Source organism: Haliotis cracherodii, unplaced genomic scaffold (assembly GCF_022045235.1).
Source record: "Haliotis cracherodii isolate W230 unplaced genomic scaffold, xgHalCrac1.p SCAF_12, whole genome shotgun sequence".
Classification (NCBI taxonomy): Eukaryota; Metazoa; Mollusca; class Gastropoda; order Lepetellida; family Haliotidae; genus Haliotis; species Haliotis cracherodii.
The window spans coordinates 44,896,763-44,919,998 of record NW_027266267.1 but is presented as its reverse complement, the minus strand read 5'-3'; the positions used below and the strand labels follow the sequence as shown (position 1 = coordinate 44,919,998).

The following is a 23,236-nucleotide window of genomic DNA, read 5'->3' as shown; positions in this document are numbered from 1 at the left end:
TAGTATTAATCAATTATTCCACAAGTTTAAAGAAACTATTAAACCAATCTAGTGATTAGGGTGCGCCATCTTCTTTGACAGTATTGAAAGGACGATGTTTTATACTTTATTGCAGGATTTTCTTTGATCTTCTGGCAAAGCATCTTCGATTAGAGAATACAATTACAGTAAACTACGGTTATAACGAACTCAAATGGACCACTAATTCTAATTCGTTATAACCGTAGTTCGTTATAAGCAAATGTACGGAATATATACAGCAAATAGACAGGACCAAAAACATAGTTCGTTTTATCCGTCAGTTCGTTATAAGCGTGTTCGTTATAACCGTAGATCACTGTACATTGTAGATATGTTCCTAGGGCACGATACAAACGGAAGGATTTACTCAAACAATTAGCTTGGTATCAGGATCAAATAAATATTCAAATGAGTCACCTGGAAGGAATTACATTCAGTAAGCTCAGTACATCGATGTGTTTTTTATTTGCTAAAAAACGCATTACATTCCCCGAACCATAACATGGTAGTTTCCGGATGCGTAAGGCTTTGTTTCTATTCGGTTTCCAAAGTTGCTACAGTAAATATCAATATGTCTTAAAATTCAATATTTTAAGTACGACATTGTAAGACAAACAGAGGTTATTATGCGAATGTGTATTCGAATAATAAATATCCTGCATTAGGAATATACATTGTATGTTTGTTTGTTCCTAATTGAGGATATTGTCCATCCCAAAACACAAAAGCATGATAACCTCTTTATCATATAATGCCATAACATTAAGAACATTCATTTTGTGTGGGACGGTGGTTGGAGGAGAGAAATCAAATTAACAATAACGGAGTGAATTAATTGGTTTTAACGCCGTTTTTAACAGTATTCGTGTTACATCTCGGCATGTCAGCTTCATTTAGTAGGAAACGCGTTTGTTGCAGGTCTCAGACGTTGATCACTAAGGTCTTGATGGACCTGCAGGTTTTGTAATTACATTTGTGCATGCATTTTTGTACGCATAAGACACTGATTGTTTAACCCCTGAAACTCTTAAATCTTAATTAAACCAAATGGCTTTGGGTGTAAATTGTTCCCAAACAAGTTCTGCATGTTTGATATTAATGCAAAATTTCAAATTCCTCTTTCCTCTTGTCATTTCACCAGATGGATATGTCACGGTCGATTCTCGGTTTAGATTTTTAAAAAGACGTTCTTACAGTTTGACAGCATTTCCCTACTGACGAATTATAGGTGCGATTCATACACTATCCCTTTTACAGCCAAGTTTGGGGTAGTTGTTATCCAACCAAAATATAATCTTTTTTACTCGGTTCTGTACAGTATTGTCACACCGACAGATTAAGGACAACCTTTGTTACGTATGAACATTCTTTTCCAAAGGTTATTTACCCTGGAGCCATGACAAGTATATGTCTCCATCATTAAAAGGTCATTGACCTATTCCCCATTGTTAATTCTTATTTCTATTGCATTAAATATAGAATGTCAGACAACCTGTACTACGATGTCACTTTTCATTAATTAGTGTTATTTACATTATGATATTTACATTCTTAACCAATTATTCCCTTGGCTGTGCAGGCAATCACGTCTTTAACCTCCATTTCCAGGGCAACGGGAAATGGTCAGTGTCGTCTATTACTAAATATGTGTTTGTATTTATACTGTAAGTCTGGTATCCCGAGCAGGATGTGCAACTTGAAGGAAACGCCCTGGGAATGAGTTTTTACTCATGTGTGTTTGAGCTGATCGCTCATCGTTGTTATTGAGATTTCGTAGCAGGTATTTCGTTCATTTTTGTTGTTGTTGATTGTCTATATTGTGAATTGAAGGGGTGTCCTTTATTTACCTGTAAGTGTGGTGAGGTGAGGTGAAATTGGGTTTAACGTCGCGTCCAAGATTAATGCACTTATATAGCGACGTGCATGCACGTGTGTGTGTGTGTGGCTGCTTGTACTAGTCCGGACTGGTGCCGATTTATAGTGCTAGCCCACTACCATGCCACAGTTTAACATGAATACCCCACTCAGACACAGCATACTGACTCCGAGCCGACCAGTCCTTGTTTTAGCCCCTTAATGCCGAGCGTCAGACATGGTAACTACAAGTATCATCTTTTAACGTCTTTTGGTATGGCGCGGCCGGGGATCGAACCCCGGACCTTCCGCTGTCCGGGCGGACGCTCTACCACTAGACCACGGAGGCGGTCTACCCATAAGTAAACACTTGTACAACAGTGTCATCAGCGGACACGACTTGAAACAAGTTATCTTTTGCAGGTAACAAATCATGTATGTACAAAGTACATAACATCCGAGGAAACAACCAGCCTTGTTTAAGCCCAAACTTTACCTCGAGGGAATAACCATGATGTTACCCTGCTTTTAGCAATATTACAGCAAAATCACAATAGGGGACACCAGAAATGAGCTTTTCCCCATTGTACGAACCTTCGGGCTGACGAACGAACACTTTAATCACTAGAATAACCCAGGGCCCCACTTTACATCGGACAAAGGCGTAAGTAAACCCTTCCGTCAATCACAACGCTGTGGATATACTACAGCACTAAATCTTTTACCATCACCAATGTCTCATTTTTCGTCTCCTATAGCATTTAATATATCTGAAAAAGTTGTATAGGATCAGGAGCATTCCTAAAACTGTCAGGTTTTAGTTTTTCAGTACATAGTGTTTGGAATAGACCAGTTGGTCTTTGTAAAGTTCCATCTTGTTGAAGGCGGTTCATCAGACGGATTAATATAAAAAATATAACTATTGTTGGAAAATGGTCACTTCCGCAGAGGTCCTCATGGGCCGACCATTCAAATTCATTAAAAATATTTGAATCTGGCAGTGGAGATCTAGGGCAGATTATGTGTCAATGGCAGGATGTAGATATGTCCTAATACCGTCATTGAAGATGCATAAATCATTGTTTGAGATAAATTCTTCAAGGACTTTTTCACTGGTTTTTGTTTGTGTATCTATTTGATGGTTAACGCTGCACTCAACACTATGCCAGCTGTATGGTGGAGGTCTGTAAATAATCGAATCTGGACCAGACAATCTGGTGATTGACATCATAAGCATCGATCCACACAATTTGGATCGATGACATGCATCACCAAAGTCAGCGAGCCTGACCACCCGATCCCGTTAATCGCCTCTTACGACAAGAATAGGTCTTCAGCAACCCATGCTTGCCGTAAAAGGCGATTATGCTTGTCGTAAGGGGCGAGTAACGGGATCGGGTGGTCAGGCTCGCTGACTTGGTTGATGCATGTCATCGATCGCAATTGCGTGGATCGATGCTCATGACATTAATCACTGGATTGTCTGTTTCAGACTCGAATATTTACAGAGCTGTTGCATTCTTCCAGGCTGGTTCGGCCCATGACAGTCAATTGGGGAAGTACATCATTCGAAGGTCAGCATCACCAGATTGGCCCATGAGCCACTGCCTTCAAGACATAGGGCTCTAAACAAGTTTACAGATACAACCAGATATTACCGTAATCGACGAAATAAGCGCCCTGCTCTAATAAGCGCCCACGGCGATATTTGCTAATATATTGGCTGGTGAACAATCCCATTTAGCACCCCTTCCGATTGATCAGTGTACACAAGACTTATCTATTTGCGCATAATACGCACTCGTGTGTTATATGCTCCATTAATTATGGGCATTTAAATTCTTGAAAATATATATGTCGTGTAAAATACGCACAGACTTTTCTTTTGTATCATATCAGGCTGTCAACATAAACCACAATATTACAGATCTTTCAACTCTTTTTTTCTTACCAAAACTATATTCTAATAAGAGCCCCCTTTTTTCTAATTTTGAGAGCGCCCGAGGCGCTTATTACATTGAATACGGTATAGACATTTTAATCAATTTTAGTTTTAAATACAAAACGCTTGTGTGAAATAGTATATGCACAGAGCATGACATGACCAGCCGAATGATAGAATCAGGCCCATCCTACCGCCCGTCTAGGGTCGAAGTGGCGTGTTGGACTAGGGAGCACTATTGCCGGTGTAAACTCTCACCCGTCCAATTTCCCATCCGGAGATTTTATACCGGTACAGATTCTCCCCCGGGGAATCTGTTCTGAAATAAATTCTACCCTGGGCGGATATATTTCGCGCCCCCCTCCGTATAAAGTCTCCCCCTGATTATTCGGTTTGTTGCAATGTCTTTAAGTACTATATTCTTTAAATAGATATCTTTAATGTAAGGAGGGTTACTTTAAAAAATAGATTATGAAATATGGTCATAATGAATTGATATTTCAGCATATTTTATTTGGTAACTGTACCTTCCATCCTAAAATAATTATAAGACGTATATCACAACAAACATATTTGAATGAAATGACTTAATGTGACAAATACATGTACGGTTACTGTTGTAACTGAATTCAGAAATCTTATTAATCCTCGCAAACATTAACACTAACTACGTAAAAACTGTCAACATATCCACGCCCGCCTCCAGCTCAGGCTGTCCGTTATACTCTGATTTAAGATCTAAAATATATTACTTAATACAGGCTACTGAACCGGAACTGTACCGGTATAAATTCGCCGGGGGGACATTTTATTCTGGGGGCGAATATATTTCGTGACACCGGCTCCTCTGCGTTCAACCACTTCTCCCTTCCTCTCCCGACACAAGGTCGCAACCCACAGCAAACAGGCAGCCTAATTCGGTCGCCCTTTACGACCAGCAATTGGGTGTTGAGGACACATTCTTATTTATCCTCCCCGGGATAAAATGAAACAAACCTTGCACGATTATAGATGGTGATGTATTATATACGTGCAACACAGTTGTGTTGTGCACTTTCCGTTTATATATGTGGCGGTGGCTGTTTTCAACCAACAGACGTTTTGATAGCGTTTGGTCAGTTCATTTTCCAGCACTTACTTTCTTTTGCTGGGCAGATTAAATTAAATTCCGGTTCAAAACCCGTTCTCTTATCTGGTGCACCTGTATTGTAACACATCTACTACATGATACTTGGAAGCATGTGAGCTGCATGTTGAGTTACACAAAGTGACATGCCATATCTAGAGACTCTTACGACCTTGGAGTCTTGTCATGGTAGACAGATAAGCTGAGTGTCCTGTTAACAAGGACAGAGCTCCAGATAAGCTTTTGGTGTTGTGGGTATTTTACCCATGCAATTTAACATCATTGGGTATCAGTAATTCTATCTGGGTATTCAAATTTCTGTTACCCACTAGCTTTTACACATGTGGGTATTTAAGTTAAATATTTAAAAACACTATTCATCTAGTTCCTGCAAACTGGTGTCGTGTGGGTTCTAGAGCTTTATAGGACTCAAAAATACCACGATACTTCCACAAGAAATTTCAAAATAAGTTGCTGATTTGCTAATCGAATACGCAGGGTTACTTCACAATATTTTGATGATACGCACAAGTTTTATTTTTGTAGCGTATCTGTAATGTTCGTTGCCTATTTGATACGCTTGGATTTTATTTTACTGCGTATTTCTGCATTTCTGATGCGTATTTCACGCAGATACGCAGCTTATCTGGAGCTCTGCAAGGATATACAATATTTAATCACACGACGATGCACATGCCCGTGGTCCCCACTCAGTTCAACACTTAACACTCAGCCATTAAAAAGACACGTGAAGATTCCGGGGTAGAATAGGTCTTCAGCAACCCATGCTTGCCGTAAAAGGCGATTATGCTTGTCGTAAAAGGCGACAAACGGGATCGGGTGGTCAGGCTCGCTGACTTGGTTGATACATGTCATCGATCCCAATTGCGTGGATGATGCTCATGATGTCAATCACTTAATTGTCTGGTACAGACCGCCGTCATATAGCTGGAATATTGCTGAGTGCGGCGTTAGGCATCAAACAAACAAACAAAAACATCCATTATAAACGTATCCATTTTGTCATATTTAATCGATTATACAGACAAGTTTGATCGGAGGAACAATTATTTACATTCTCACCGAATTAGGTCATACACTATATTAATTCATATTCTTTTTATTTTTTTCTAGTTCTTACATGGAAACAGTTCAGATCTTTATGCTACATTTGTATCCAGAGAAGAAGGGGCGGTCGGGTAGCGTAGTGGTTAAAGCGTTCGCTCGTCACGCCGAAGACCCGGGTTCGATTCCCGACATGGGTATAATGTGTGAAGCCCATTTCTGGTGTCCCCCTCCGTGATATTGCTGGAATATTGCTAAACGCGGCGTAAAACCATACTCACTCACTCACTCACTCACTCTAGTCAGCTTTTCGCGGAGACTGAAAATCAAGGATCGGCTGATTCAAGGATGAATTTTTTATAAACATTTCAGATGGCCTAGTAACTGTGAGAAAGTATCTGAAGGTGTCCTAATTATTTTTAAATATTTATCGGGAGAATCACATGACTACCCATGCATCACTTAGGTCAGTCAATAACGAAACATAACCATGTGTTTGTTTGTTTGTTGGTTGTCTGACACCGCACTCAGCAATATTCCAGCTATAAGTCAAGTCAGCGTCCACCTACGTCTGTGTTGAACGTTTTGACAAGGAATTTCCTTCAGAATGCGGGAGTAAATATCATGGACTGGCCGTCAAGGTCTCCCGACCTCAATCCCATCACGTCTGGGACGCCTTCATGTTTTTCGTAGCGTGTTAACCCCCCGGGATGTCACAGCGACATATACGTCCCTCCTCTTCAACCCTCAATTCGAAGTCGAATACAGTTTAGAATACACCATGCACACTAATACATTTCACAGTTTTGAATTGAAAGTCCCCTTTTTGTGATCATCCACTGTCATTTAGGCAAAGCAACATTACTGAAAGTAACCTCTAAAAATTATGTACATCGTAAATCTTGCCATGTTTATACATTACTAAATCACCATTCACAGCGTTATATACAGTGTGTTTAGAAATCTAAATATCGCATGTTAATTCCATGGACGAATTCCAGATATAGCATGTTAGTGATCACGGGTACCTGAATTTCATCAAATCACAAATGGTAATTCTTCAGTGCACTTTCCGCCATATTGGATAGTGTTTACAAGATCACGTTTCACGTATGCCGGTTATGAGACGCCCATTAGATCACATATATTTCAAACTCAGCTGAGATACATGCATCCCTGAATAAACCGTGTATTTCAAAATCAAATAATTTCGTCGCCATACAAATTATCTAGATGAAATCAGCCGAAATAAATTAGGTGTTGAAACGAACACTGTGCTCGGAAAATTGTACTTATTGAAATGCAAACAAAGGGACAATCGGATTTTACACCGTTTAGTATTTCCTCCTATTTTGAGGGATGCATTCGTTGCATGCATTGGCTGACGTGTTTGAGAATATTTGTGGGAAAGAATATTGTAGCACGAATTATGAAATTAACAATACATCACAATGGTCAGGTAAATTCAACAGAAAGCGGTAAATTTTCCGTCCTGTGTGACGCAATGACGCCGTATGCCGCAATGACGCCGTGTGACGCAATGACGCCGTGTGACGCAATGACGCCGTGTAACGCAAAGTTACGCACATTGACGACGGTGGTTATCTGCATTTCTGACTTGTCTCATCTTTACATTTGACTGTAGTCGTCAGATATTGTCTCATAGTCCAGGCAAAATAAGGTTTCACTTGGAACAAATTGCAACAGAATTTATTTTATCACAATGCATTTCTACAAGGTCCCGAAAACAACATACTAAAAGTCCCAAGCAATCCCAGTTTGGGAAATGTGTCTAATTTGCATAATCTAATATGGCCACCAATTATCACTATATCTTCCATATGTCAGATGAGGGTCAATGCTTTGATGAAAAAAAACATGTGTTGTCTTGCGAAATAACCATATTATGTTTCTAAAAAGATATTCACAACAACTGAACGTTTTCGACAATTGACAAATATGCAAAAAATCAAGATGGCCGCCAATCTGTTCATGTAGTATAGTACCGCTACTGCAGCATTGGTTACGAGCAAACAGAATGTACCATTTAAACATGTTTCATGATCTAAACTTGATATCACGTAATGCTACTGCCACTACGGTCATGTTTATGGGTTTTTTTCCGAAAACTCCAGACTGACTGACTGAGTATGGTTTTACGCCGCTTTTAGCAATATTCCAGCAATATCACGGCGGGGGACACCAGAAATGAGCTTCACACATTGTACCCATGTCGGGAATCGAACCCGGATCTTCGGCGTGACGAGCGAACGCTTTAACCACCAGGCTACCCGACCGCCCCTAATGTTGTAGAAAGAGCATAGGGAACGACTGTTGAGTTTGACACACATTTCCTTATCAATTAATTAGCATAATCTTATGGTGCTTTCACACGCAGATTACAGCCTTAAATAAAACGTTTGAAAAGCCCATGACTGTGAGCAGAAGTAACATAATTTCACAGAAGAATGTTACTACTTGTTCTGAGCACCCTGTTGCTGTGGGGAGAGACGTTCTCTGACACAACCGTCACGATCTACAACGAATGGCTTGCTCAGGGTGGACGTCTCCATTATGAAGTTCAGAGATGGAACAAAATTAATGGCCTCACGCAGTTGAACCTTATTCCAAAGATTAAATCTATCGGAGCCGCTCCTGGACGTTGGGTAAACAGAGACCTGAGAGATGATCTCTTTCCAAATGTACGTATGAAGTAAAAGCACCTTGAATGCTGAAACCATTTTATGCAATGATATGATTCATGTATGATTTTAGTATTCTTGTATGTTTTAATGGGTACATTGTATGGAGCCGTATTCCTACCTACCTTGAAACTGGAATGAGATGGTTAAAGTGTGTGAGCTTATGTATCTATATATGCTCCCCGTGCAGTTCAGATTATGTCACTCAATGTGTCCCTTTACTGCAAATGTTTGTTGGTTTCAATCACTTTTGAATTCAGGTTGCCGTTTGGTGGCATATTGGTTTCAAACAGCCAAAATCGCCGAGTTGCATCACGTCACATCCACACCAACTGTAACCTTAGATCTGTAAAGTCTATACCTGCAATCACTGATACATTGTAAAGAGCAGGAAACAATCTCAGATCAACATGTTACTGCATGAGTGATTGAGTGAGTGAGTATGGTTTTACGCCGTTTTCAGCAATATTCCAGCAATATCACGGCTGGGGACATCAGAAATGGGTGTTACTGCATGATTATATGATATATGGATTGAATGAACACCCATGAAGAGTAAAGCAAATCAACTCGTAAAATGCTTTTCAATGTAATGCAACTCTATATTAATCACCTGATGGTGTTAAAATGAATGTAAATAGCATATGGAGCATTTGACAATGGCCTTTTGAGAGGAAAGCTATGTGCAAGCAATACCCTTAGACACCAATGACGAATCATAGGTCTATGGGTTAAGTGATGGGCAGAAATGCATACAATCAATGTATTCTTTATTAAAAAAAACATAAAAAAATATTTGTTCTGTCTGGAAACACTAATTGTCTTATATGACCCGTGAAGACGCCGGGGTAGAATAGGTCTTCAGCAACCCATGCTTGCCATCAAAGGCGACTGTGCTTGTCGTAAATGGCGACTAACGGGATAGGGTGGTCAGGTGGACTTGGTTGATGCTGGTCGATCCAAATTGCGTGGATCGATGTTCATGATGTCAATCACTGGATTGTCTGGTCCAGAGTCGATTATTTACAGACCGCCGTCATATAGCTGGAATATTGCTGAGTGCGGCGTTAAACAAGAAACCAACCAACTTGTCTTATATAAAGTACAGATATGGTCTATCAAAATATATCCGATAACAGTATCATTAAATGTTACATATCGATATAGCACTGCAGTTCAGCTACCAAAATGTATGACGATATGGTAATCTATTTGTTAATAACATATTTGAACACCCTTTCAAAACAAATGAATGTTTCAACAATGCTGTTCTGGGATAATGTATGTTCATTTACTTCCAACATGGAAGCCATGCAAAATGAACATGTATTAGTTAATTGGGAAAACTTGAAAATCTATACTATATTATTGTATTTTATTTAGTGGCCTCAAAACCCAAGTCGCCATGGTTACCCAGATCCTGCCTATCTCCAAGACCATGCACTCCAAGCAAGGACATTCGGATGGTATGTGCAACAATTGAACGAATATGGGAACTACATCGACAACATGGTCTGGAACATAGAAGGTATCACAAGTCATCAAATCCTAGCATTTAAAAAGAGACACAATTTTTTCAAACATAACTGGAGACAAAGAAAATGTGTTAAAAGACTCTGGGCTTAGCCTTTTATTACTGTTTCAGTCATCGTTGAAGCTAATCCTATTTCGGGGGCACGGGTGTCCCAGTCGTCTACGGCGCCGCGATTCGCTGTGCACAGTTGCGTCCCTTGGACACGCCAGAAACCTATAATTGTGGGTTCGAATCCCGGTTCGCCCTAATTATGTTTCTAGGTTTGTCAGCACCATACCCGTGCTCGTGGGTTTCACCGAAGTGGTAAACGTCTGACACCTGCATCACTTCGGGCTTTCCCACCACTTTAAGCTGACACGCTGCGATATAATTGGAATACTGTTAAAAGCGGCGTTAAACCCAACTCACTCACTCACTCATAGATGACCACGGCTCATACTGTCAACACTTGATTTGTCTGGGTGCAGATTCAGGTATTCAATGTGTCCTTTTGCTGACCTCACTGTCTGCAGAATACACATGCTATTTTATTTCACCAACAGTTGTAAATATCTGCAACGGCACCAATCTACTCACACTGACATACCAATCACGTAGCTGAACACAAAAATGAATATGTTTGACTTATTCTCTAATTGTATATGTTACTTCTTCACAGGTCAGCACTGGCCCAGCTGGATAGATAAGTCTCACCATCAAGGAAAGTTTCCCAACAACGTTGACGCTGCATCAGAGTTTGTGTCACTGATGGTGCAGAGTGCCAAGGACTACACATCAGGACGCCTTCCCTACATGTTTGAAGCCCTCAATGAACCTGATTGGGTGGAAAACATTATTGACCCACAAACGAATATAGATTTCCACAAGGCCGTCGCCGACAAACTGAAATCAAGATTTGGAATGAAAGTTGCAGGACCATCGTACACAAGTATGGCCTTACGACAAGGAGATGAAAATAACTTCGCCTACTGGAAGAGAACTGCTAAGTTTCTGGACATGTCTCTTGATCACCTGGACTTTTTCTCTTTCCATTCCTACAACTATTTGCAAATGTCGGGTGCAAACCACACCTTCTTTGGCATCAACGAAGCTCGTCTGGTTGCTACTCTTGACATGATAGAGAATTACTCTCATCAAAAGAAAGGAAAAAATGTTCAGTTAGTCAACACTGAATTTGGATTAGGTTTAGATAACCTGGTAGGAGTGGACCGCGAATTTGAAAATGCAATGACAGACTTTGAAACCATTTATCAACCAAACGGCTTCATGTTTACTTTCCTTAACCTGAGAGAGTTTATAGACAGAGTTACAATCTTTCTCCTCTCAAATGAGCAATACCCGGGTCATACTGCCCTTCGAAATTCCTTATTTACCCAGGATGGTCATCCCCTTGAAATGACCAAATTCTTCCTGTTTTGGAAAAACTTTGTTTATGATCAAAGGTTTCTCCGAGTTTCAAGTGAATACAATGGACAGGAGAGAATAGTTTCACCACTTGCCCTTGCAAACCCTCACACTAAAGAGATGGTAGTTCTTCTCCACAACTATGGCAGCAAATTTGAGAATGTAAAACTTGACTTTCCAAACAGTTGGCTCAACCCTTCTATAGGTGAAGAAACATGCATTCTGTTCGAAAACGGTAAGCCAACTATGAATTCCGATTTCAAGTTCGATAGATCCAAGCTTCATGGCACCGTCGGTCTCCCTGGATCCTCAACCTGCTTCTACAAGTTTAAAACCAACTACAACTTTAACGGAATACACACGGACAACGAGATAACATACTACGGCAAGGACATGCTCATCCCCATCAACAACGGACATGCGCAGACCACCATCCATCTACCCAGCTCTGGCTACCATACATCTTATCTTAGAGTGGGAGCTAGCCGAGACAAGAATGCCAATGCAAAACCTCGTAGTGTTGTTTTCAATGGCAACACGCTGTCTACAAGCTACATGCTGTTTGATGCTTCGAAGATTGTGGGGAAAACAAATTGGAACGTGTGGGTGTTCATGGTCCCTCCCTCTCAGATGAAAACAACAAACACCGTCAGTATGACCTATGATGGGAACGGTGGCCACGTGACATCCGTCGCACTCGTTGCTGGAAAACTTCAGTAGATAAAATTCTTAGAAACAATGGTTTGTTTGTTTTTATGCACATCCTACGTGAGTAATGTTTTACGAAGAGAGGGTGACATGTTACGAGAGGATACTGGTATATATGTTCCTGAGGCACGATACAAAACTGAAAGATACCATTTACTTAAGTCATCAGGGAAAAGATTGATCAAGTGAATGTAAGTGTCATCGATGTTAAAAGCCAATCCTGTAAATTTTGTATTACGATCAGATAAACATGCAAATTACGTCACTTGGCAGGAACTACTTTTAATGAGCTCTGTACATTGATGTGGTGTGTACTTGCACCAAAGCTGCATAGCATTCCCTAAATCATTAGACAGCGTTTTTCTGTTGTGTGAGTAATTATGCAAATACATGGCTGCACAACAGTTGCCACTATATCAAAGACTGAGACTTTTTTCCAACATGGTTGGACAAAAGTGAATAACAATGTGCCTTATCATTCACTCATTTTGAGCATGACAATTCATGATAAAGAGATTATTACCTTTGCGTCTTTGCGACCATCTTCGTGATCTAGTGGTAGAAATCTGCCTGGACAGTGGAAGGTAGGGGTTCAATTCCCGGTCGCATCATACAAAAAATGTTTCAAGATGGTACTTGATGTTACCCTGACTGTCGTTCGGGCTAAATCAAGAACTTATTCGCTTGGAGTCAGTATGCTTTGTCTTAGTTAGGTGTCCATAATAAACTGTGGCATGGTATTTGAGTATGTTAGCACTACAAATTCGACCTTAGTCCCTACTAGCTACACAAAAACACACGACGCTATAGAAGTGCAATCATACTGAACGCGACGCCAAACCCCATTTCCCATTACCTAACCACCTTTCCATATCGTATGTATGCTATAAGAGGGATACAAATTTTGTATTAAGTTGCCAACGTAAGAGATATACAATACCAAACTTCACAACTGATAATATACATTTGTGGAAAGACGTCATCTCACTGGGAACAATAAATCAGAAGTTGAAAGTGGTGTCGGTGTAACATACTTGTTGGTTCCAAATTTACCATAATCTTTCCAGTACATTGTGTCGGATATGATAAAGAACTTTCTCCCATAAAAACATGACACGGGTTGCACTGATTACAATGTTAACTGATATTGAAACAATCACAAATCCAATATGGTTTGAAGAATGTATATGTAATCTCATTCTGATTTAGTTCTAGCCTTTCACAAACATTGCCAAAATGAATATTGGATATAATTATACGCCCACGTGTCAAAGTTGTCATATGCTCTCTTCGACATTGATGAATGCTGGATTACTGTTGGTTGAAAAGGGGTATCCTTGTTCAACCACATCATAGATCGGGGTTGTCATGTTGCTTCGTTTAACGTCGCAGAAGCACGGAGACCGTCATTAGCAACACTTGCAGCCATTGACAGTTGTGATCAGTAAGCTGGTCCGTTCGTAGGTTAAGTGAAACCAAGGTGGAGAGGCATTTATTTTTTAATTGGCATTATTTACTGGCCGCAAGTGATTACAAACTAATAGAGTGAGTGAGTGGGTTGGGTTTTACACCGCTTTTAACAGTATTCCAGTTATATGTCAGCTTAATGTGGGAGGAAAGCCCGAAGTGATGCAGGTCTCATGATCAGACGTTTGCCACTTTGTTGAAACCAACGAGCACGGGTATGGTGCTGACAAACCTAGAAAATTAATCGTGGCGACCGGAATTCGAACCCACGATCATAGGTTTCTGGCGTGTCCAAGGAACGCAACTGTGCACAGCGAATCGCGGCGCCTTAGACGACTGGACCACCCGTGCCCCCTGCCATTATATGTGAGCATCACTACATTAATTGTTTGATCAAATAACTTGGTATAAATGATATATCAAATAATGCACTATATAAGCAAGAATGTTTACGGTGGAAGAAATCTGCCAAAACAATAAATCAGTACTGCAAACTTTTGACTTGACTCTAAAACCTGAATATATATCCATTCCTCTTTTGCACTGGATTCCAAAGCGCCATAAAACATATATCGTTGGGTTTAGCAAATGCACCACCAAATCACTGTCTCAAAGACGGACCAATCGTTAATACAATCAAGGAAGAATTTCCTTTATATTCACAGAAAGTATTCGCGACAAGTGGAATTAATGCCATGTAGATTCTTTTGCGGATCTGGTTTTTTAAGCGTATGAAGTAAAAACAAGGTAATTTGGCCAAGAAGTTTAACTTGAGCTTCAGGTATATCGATGATCTGATATCGTTCAATAAGCATCAAATAGCCAATACACTTCTACTGATTTACCCACCGGAACTAGAAATAAAGGAGATTATTGAGACCTCCTCATCTGTTTCATATTGAGATCTATGCATAAAGATTCAGAGTGAAAAACACTCTCCACAAGACTGTTTGACAAGAGGATTGACTTCAACTTTCTAATAGTCAAGCAATATTCATATCGAGCAATATTCCTGCATCTCCAGACTTTGGTGTTCACATTTCGCTATTTTTTTAGATACAGTCGAGCATGCTCAAGATTTCAAAGAGCGTCATTCGACTCAGAAGTTGTTTGATCAAGGTTACAACATTCAATGCCTGAGTAAAGCTTTCAAAAAGTTTTATGGTAGACATGTGCATTATATTGATTACAGGAGCGGATCTGTATCAATTACGAAGTGAAATTAATATCATCAGAGGATCCTGATTGGTTTTGTTAGGTTTGACACGCCAAGGTCACACTGCAACCCCATCTGTTTAACGGTATGTAAACCATTGTCGAGAAATTGCACTTTCTGATTTGACCAAAATTCGGGTATTGACATCCCTCCCTCTGTCATTCCCACAATTTGCCATTTTGCCTGTTCATTGAGATACTGTCTCTGAAGCATTTTTTGTGCGTACTCAGCTCAGTTGCATTTTTGATTGTGAGTTACCCTTTATGTCCACATACTTTGTCTTTTGTGTGCTGATTTGAAAGTTCATTGTGGTTAGATGTTACTTTCAGATGCTACACCACGATCATGTGAGTGTACAACTCAACTCCCTTATTTTTCTTCGTAAGTAATCATCCATTCTGTTACACCCAGCTGTCATCCAAATTCTGGCTGCCTTACATTACAAGTTTGCAGTTGTTCCTATTGAGAAGGCCTTAAATAATACAGCCATCATCACTACATTATCTTTTCTTCATAAAAAAAGAATCACTGCATGTATATGTCATGCAAAAAAATGCCCCATATAAGGCGAGTATGCTAACTGAGGAAGATATCTGCGAAAAACATTTATCAATACTTAGATTTCAATCTGTGATACCATGCTAATGTTTTACTGTCCTTTGTGGCAAATATTTATCTTTCAATTTGTTCTCGTCACTATATGGCTGAGATACTGCCGATGTGACGTAAAACTTTAACTCACTCACTCATTTATCAATACTATCAACTTTTGAGCTGACTCTGAAACCTGGAGACATGTCCGCTCCTCTTTTGTTATGGATTCTGAAGCTCCATAAACATACGGACAAACTAATATATAGTGTTGGGTCAAGCAAATGAACCACAGAATCCCTGTCAAGATCAACCATAATCCTCAGCACAATCAAAGAAAGACTTTCTTTATTGTCACATATTTTATATGAGCCAAGTGGAATTTTCAAAAACTCAAAGAATTTCCTTGTATTTTTGCAAGCCCAGAAAAGAAACTCAATCATCATTATTCATTCTTTGATCTGTGAAAGGCATTTGTCACAAAACCCGGTGACCATAGATATTGTTACCTCTCTGTTTTCAAAGGTTAAGAACATTTATTTTGTCAAAAATGAATATAGCCTAGAAAGTTCACTTTAGCTTGAGGTATATCGTTGATAACATATCTTTCAAAAATAGCCAAGTAGTAAAACCTTTCTGCTGATATAACCACCTAAACTAGAACCTGACCTGTGAAAGAGATCTAGATATTTAGAGCTGTGCATTACAAGTGACAATGAGGGTGACTTCACATTTCCAGTAATAACTTTTCAATAGTGTTTTCTTTTATGTACAAAATTGTTCTTGCAGTTCAAGCCTCTGGTGTCTACATTCACAACAGAGCATGCTCTTTCTACGAACATAGGATCATAACATTCAAGGCCCTTATAACTCTCGGAACTATGATGAGCTGATTAAATACATATCTGTACTTACCAATAGAAGAGATTGATGTAACTCAACACAATCTGCTATAAAGGTATATATACATTTCAGTCCTCATGAATCATAGTTTCGAGATGTCAACATTAACAAAGTATGTTTTATCAGTCCGTTACATGTAATTTAATGTCAGTATGTCATTCAAAGCCAATGTCGCATGACCCTGTATCAGTGAGTGAGTGAGTATGGTTTTACGCCGCTTTTAGAAATATTCCAGCAATATCACGGCGGGGGACACCAGAAATGGGCTTCACATATTGTACCCATGTCGGGAATCGAACCCGGATCTTCGGCGTGACGAGCGAACGCTTTAACCACTAGGCTACCCGACCACCCCCTGTATCAGTGGCATTGTATATGTGTTGCATTCTGTGTTACATTCTGACATGTTGTTCGCCTCCAACTGTGTTGTATTGATCGCCATACGTATCAACATTGTAGCCAACCATTAACAGAGACCAAGGCATCCATCTACCTCGCGTGTACTAAACTGTGCTTTAATCACATCATCAACCACAAACGTATATCGGATTGCTTGTGTCACAATAGTCAGCCTTCGGGATATTTAATGGTAGCAATATCGAGCTATTTCCACATTTAGCTTCTCACTGACCAAATGAGGTCCATTGCAACTGACTTGCATGATGTTTCGTGTTTGCCAAGTGAACAGTTGACTTGCCCTTGCATGTGTTTGTGGTACCTACATTGGGGTAGAATACGCTCCCGTTTTATTGAATACCTGGTATTGTGACTATTTTATTGTGATTTGTTAACACATGTTAATGATATATTCGAAATCGTGCTACGAATGACCTTTTTAGAAGATATTACTTATGGTTATGGAAAGGGTGTTGTAGGTTTTGTTCGTAAAGTAATATACTACTCTGAGATATATGTCATATGTTCTTTCTAATGAGATCGACCAAATCCGTAACTTCTAAATACATTAAATTTTTTGTCAGTGATAATAGTTACCTTGACATATTCACAAAAAGGAAAACTGGTTACAACTGGTTATATTTATGTTATTTAAGTCACATGGGATCGTGTTATGGATAGTGACGAGCCGATTAAATTCTTATCTTTACTTACCACGAGTAGACAATGATGTCACTCAACACAAAATGCAATGAAAGGTACCTATCAATTCGCACGAAGCATGTAACCTAGTTTGGGTTGTCTCTTTGATAAAATAGTTAAATGCGGTAACATGTCAGTATGGCATTCGATGTCAATTTCCCATCAGTCTGAACTAGTGGTAAAGTATATGCGTAATATTCTGACATTTCGAAAAGTTAATCTTGATAGCCTGCAACTGTGTTTTAATTGATCTTCATACCAATCAACACTGTAGCCAAGCATTAACAGAGACCAAGGTGATGAGTTGAGGTGAAATAGGTTCTAATGTCGCGTTCACTTATATGACGACGTGCATGCACGTGTGTGTCTGTGGCCAGTTCTACTGGTCCATCCTAATACCGATTTTACATTGTGCAAGCCGACTAAGATATCATGTCGAAGTTTAACACGAATACTCCACTCAGACGGTATATACTGACTCCTAGTCGACCGGTCCTGGTTTAAGCACCGTGATGCCGAGCGCCAGGCAGGGTAATAACAATTACAGTATTTTAACGTCTATTGGTATGTACCAAACTGTGCTTTAATCACTTCATCACCTATACATGGTGAGGTGAGGTGAAATGGGGTTTAACGTCGCGTCCAAGATTATTGCACTTATATAGCGACGTGCATGTACGTGTGTGTGTTTGTGTGGCTGCATGTACTGATGCCGATTTAAAGTGCTAGCTCACTGAGATACCATGCCGCAGTTTAACATGAATACCCCACTCAGACACAGTATACTGACTCCGAGCCGACCAGTCCTTGTTTTGGCCCCTAAATGCCGAGCGCCAGACAGGGTAACAACAAGTAAAATCCTTTAACATCTTTTGGTATGACGCGGCCGGGGATCGAACCCCGGACCTTCCGCTCTCCGGGCGGACGCTCTACCACTAGGCCACGGAAACGGTCTTCTGGAACAGAAGTTTCTTTTGCGGCATAAGACGAACTAGTAAAATAGTATACTATTTAGTTGAGCCTGATGTCATTACGAGTTACGTCACTTGTTTCATATATCCTCGGTATTGTTGTATTCTGAAAGTGGAAACACACTTTATATACAACCCTCAGGCTGCCGAAAGGTTGAGGTTTGAATATTGCAGAAAGAGCAGAGGGGGGCCTCTGTTGAGTCTAACTTCTCTTATCGCAGATGTGTTTTATGCAATTCATGCCACATGTCACATGCTGCCTTCACGCACAGATTACAGACATGAATTAAATAGTTGAAAGCCTGTGTTGGCCTGTGGACAGGAGTATCATAATTTCACTGAAGAATGGTACTGCTGGTTCTGTGCTCCTCGTGGCTCTGGGGAGCGGCGTTCTCTGACACAACCGTGACAATCCACAACGAATGGCTCGCCCAGGGTGGACGTGTCCATTATGAACCTCAAAGATGGAACAAAATTAATGGACTCACCCAACTGAACCTAATTCCAAAGTGTAAATCTATCGGAACGGCCCCCGGACGTTGGTTGAACAGCGATGAGAGTCTCTTCCCAAATGTATGTATGATTTGGTTGGTTTGTTGTTTTGTTGTTTAACGCCGCACTCAGCAATATTCCAGCTATATGACGGTCTGGACCAGACAATCCAGTGATTAATATCATGAGCATCGATCCACGCAATTGGGATCGATGACATGCATCCACCAAGTCAGCGAGCCTGACCACCCGATCCCATTAGTCGCCTTTTACGACAAGTATAGTCACCTTTTACGGCAAGCATGGGTTGCTGAGGATCTATTCTACCCCGGATCTTCACGGGTAAAATGTATGTATGAAGTAAACAGAATCGTCTATGATGAAAATGATATGATTCATGTATGGTTTCAATGTCCAAGTATTCCTACCGAATCTATGCTTTCATAGATAGGAATATAGCTCATTACAATATACCTACCTTGCAATGCAAATGGGGCAGTAAGTGTTCGGGTCCGATGTCTTCATAGCTGACCGGGGGCACGGGGGCCCAGTCGTCTAAGGCGCCGCGATTCACTGTGCAGAGTTGCGTCCCTTGGGCACGCCAGAAACCTATGATTGTCGGTTCGAATACCGGTTCGCCCCAATTATGTTTCTAGGTTTTTCAGCACCATACCCGTGCTCGTGGGTTTCACCGAAGTGGTAAACATCTGAGACCTGCATCACTTCGGGCTTTCCTCCCACATTAAGCTGACACGCCGTGATATAACTGGAATACTGTTAAAAGCGGCGTTAAACCCAACTCACTCACTCACTCATAGATGACCACGGCTCATACTGTCAACACTTGATTTGTCTGGGTGCAGATTCAGGTATTCAATATGTTCTTTTGCTGATGTTTGTTAGTTCAAAACTATGTGCATATAGATCTTATTCAATTAAATTCACGGTGCCGCAAAGAAGAACAGATGTTTAAAAATAAATACAGAAAATCGCAAAATGTCGTCACTTTGCCCACATCCACACCAATTATTACCCCTAATCCGTACAGTGTGTACCTTCCCTCACTGATACGTTGTCAACAGGGCCATAACATCTCAGATCAGGCATGTATCACTGCACAGCAATATCATAGGGATTCAATACACCCATGAAGAATACATATGGTAAGTAAAAAAGTGACAACAGGTCGTTAACATAATTATTTGAGGAGCTTAACACTTAAAATCCTTGAATCAGATGTTTAAAATGCTTTAACATGAAACGTAACTCTATATTTATCACGTGACGACATATAACATGAGTTGGTAAAACATATGTGTATTTCAAAACGGTCCTAATAGAGGAAAGCTGTTCAAGCAAAACACTTATCTAGCAATGTTGAACCACAGGACTAAGGGTTAGGTGTTTTGTAACATCTTCTTCCACATATCAATGTAGATTATTAGAACAAAGACATGAATAACTGTTTTATGTTATGATGTGACTGGAAAGTATGCTAGTCTTATATATTGCACACCTATTTTCCATAAAGAAAGCGAATCAAATTGAGATATTACACCAGTTTTCTTTCAATATTAGATAAACAATGTAGTATTGAAGCTCCGTCACGGGTATCAATATATGATTGTCTATTAGTTCATATAAACAACCTTTCAAAACCAATGTTTGTCCTGGGAACATTTATAATAATTTAATTCCAGGAGGGTAGTCATGAACCTTGGAACATGTCTACCATAGTGAAAACTGCCAAATCCATTCCATATTATTTTTTTATTCAGTGGCCCCAAAGCCCTAGTCGCCATGGTTACCCAGACACTACCTATCTCAAGGACCATGCTTTCCAGTCCAGAACATGGGCGTCATATATGCAACAACTGGCTGGCTATGGGAGCAGTATCGACAACATGGCCTGGAACATACAAGGTTTTGCAAGTCATTAAATCGGTTTGAGAAGTATATGAAAAGAGTAAACAGAGTTTTCAAAGATAAGATTCCAAACGTGGCAGATACATATCATCTTTTATTTCACCAACACTTCACCTATCCACTCATACTCTTTTTGCCCAATAGGGTAGATGAAAAAATATACGACTTCCATTTTCTTTTCCAATTGTATATGTTTCTTCATCATAGGTTTAACCTGGCCCAACTGGATGAATAAGTCTCTTCATCAAGGTAAATTCCCCAACAACGTTGACGCTGCGTCAGAGTTTGTGTCACTGATGGTTCAGAGTGCCAAGAGTTACACAGGAGGACGCAGTCCCCACATATTTGAAGTCATCAATGAACCTGATTGGGTGGAAAACATTATTGACCCACAAACGAATATAGACTTCCATAAGGCCGTCGCTGATAAGCTGAAATCAAGATTTGGAATGAAAGTTGCAGGGCCAACGTACACCAGTATGGCCTTACGACAAGCAGACGAAAATGACTTCAGCTACTGGAACAGAACTGCTAAGTTTCTGGACATGTCTCTTGATCACTTGGACTTTTTCTCTTTCCACTCCTACAATTATCTGCGTGTATCGGGTGGAAATCATACCTACTTTGGCATCAATGAAGCTCGTCTGGTTGCTTCTCTTGACATGGTGGAGAATTACTCTCATCTCAAGAAAGGAAAAAATGTTCAGTTAATTAACACTGAATTTGGAAGAGGTAACGTTTTCGGAGTGGCCCCCGATCTTGAAAATGGAATGATAGAGTTCGAAACCATTTATCAACCAAACGGCTTCATGTTTACTTTCCTTAACATGAGAGAGTTTATCGACAGAGTAACTGTGTTTCTCCACTCAAATGGGCAATGGCCAGGCCATAATTCCCTTCGAAATTCCTTATTCACGAAGGAAGGTCATCCCCTTCAAACGACCAAATACTTCACGTTTTGGCAAAACTTTACATATGATCAAAAGTTTCTACGGATCACAAGTCAATATAGTGGACAAGAGAGAATGGTTGCCCCTCTTGCTCTTGCAAATCCTCAAAGCAAAGAGATGGTAGTTCTTCTACACAACTATGGCAGTGAAAGGCAGAATGTAAAACTCGACTTTAACAACAGCTGGATCAACCCTTCTACGGGTGAAGAAACATGCATTCTGTTCGAAAATGGTTATCCAGCCCTTCATCTCAATAACCCTTTCAACATGTCTAAGCTTAATGGAACAGTTGGTCTCCCTGGATCTTCAACCTGCTTCTACAACTTTAAGACCAACTACAACTTTGCTGGAATACGCACCGACAACCGGAACACATACTATGGTAAGGACATGGTCATCCCCATCAGCAACGGACATGCGCAGACAACCATCAGTCTACCCGGCTCTGGCTATCATACAGCTCATCTTAGAGTGGGAGTTAGCCGAGACAAGAATGCCAATGCAAAACCCAATAGAATGGTGTTCAATGGCCATGCGCTGTCTTCAAGCTACATGCTGTTTGATGCTATGAAGGCGGAGGGGAAAACAAAATGGAACGTGTGGGAGTTCATGGTTCCTGAATCACAGGTCCACACATTGAACACCGTCAGCATGACCTTTGATGGAAATGGTGGCCACGTGACATCCGTAGCACTGGTTGTTGGGAAACTTCAGTAGATAAAGTTAAAAGTCCATAAGAATATTTTACTTGTGTTTCAATCCCGGATGAGAAATGAAATGCCAAGAGAAGGTGACGTGTCACAGAGAATAGAGATAGATAGGCCAATACAAACTTTAAAGAGATAATTTTGTCAATCCATCAGAAATAGATTTATCATATAAAGGTTGGTGTTATCGACTAATCCAAATAACTTTATTGACGGTATTGTAGAGCGGAATATGTCAATAAAACAGATAGATATAGGCTTTACAAGTCTCGTTCCAACAACATACGTGCTCGTGGGTTTCACCTAAGTGCTCAACGTCTGAGGCCTGCATCACTTTCTTTCTACAATGTGCTGACGTGCTGTGATATAACTGCAATACTTTTCAAAATCGTGTTAAACCCAACTCTCTCACTCACCCTCTACATGTCCCTAACAGTTCTGACAGAACCATTAGGCAAATTAATGGGAATATGTTTCCTCCTGTTAAATCCAACCCGACCTGGCATATCCATTTTCAAAACTCATTATCATCAGTTCAACACAAGTTCTCTTGGCTCAC

General features: G+C 40.2%; 2 protein-coding genes across 2 annotated transcripts; both read left to right on the top strand.

The window, feature by feature from the left end:
- Positions 1-8,433: 8,433 nt before the first annotated feature.
- Positions 8,434-12,387, top strand: LOC139458455 (beta-porphyranase A-like). Its single transcript, XM_071239895.1, has 3 exons — positions 8,434-8,710; positions 10,094-10,238; positions 10,903-12,387. Exons 1-3 carry the CDS (start codon positions 8,477-8,479, stop codon positions 12,366-12,368), a joined length of 1,845 nt encoding a protein of 614 aa, XP_071095996.1. The 5' UTR covers positions 8,434-8,476; the 3' UTR covers positions 12,369-12,387.
- A 6,530-nt stretch (positions 12,388-18,917) lies between these two features.
- LOC139457931 (beta-porphyranase A-like) lies at positions 18,918-22,929 on the top strand. The gene is made up of 3 exons (XM_071239273.1): positions 18,918-19,175; positions 20,873-21,017; positions 21,228-22,929. Exons 1-3 carry the CDS (start codon positions 18,948-18,950, stop codon positions 22,685-22,687), a joined length of 1,833 nt encoding a protein of 610 aa, XP_071095374.1. The 5' UTR covers positions 18,918-18,947; the 3' UTR covers positions 22,688-22,929.
- The last annotated feature ends 307 nt before the right edge of the window (positions 22,930-23,236 follow it).

Coding starts and splice junctions, on each gene's coding strand:
- LOC139458455 (XM_071239895.1), top strand. CDS start 8,477: ATGTTACTACTTGTTCTGAGCACCCTGTTGCTGTGGGGAGAGACGTTC. Junction 8,711..10,093: donor GAGATGATCTCTTTCCAAAT/GTACGTATGAAG, acceptor TATTTTATTTAG/TGGCCTCAAAACCCAAGTCG. Junction 10,239..10,902: donor CATGGTCTGGAACATAGAAG/GTATCACAAGTC, acceptor ACTTCTTCACAG/GTCAGCACTGGCCCAGCTGG.
- LOC139457931 (XM_071239273.1), top strand. CDS start 18,948: ATGGTACTGCTGGTTCTGTGCTCCTCGTGGCTCTGGGGAGCGGCGTTC. Junction 19,176..20,872: donor ATGAGAGTCTCTTCCCAAAT/GTATGTATGATT, acceptor TTTTTTATTCAG/TGGCCCCAAAGCCCTAGTCG. Junction 21,018..21,227: donor CATGGCCTGGAACATACAAG/GTTTTGCAAGTC, acceptor TCTTCATCATAG/GTTTAACCTGGCCCAACTGG.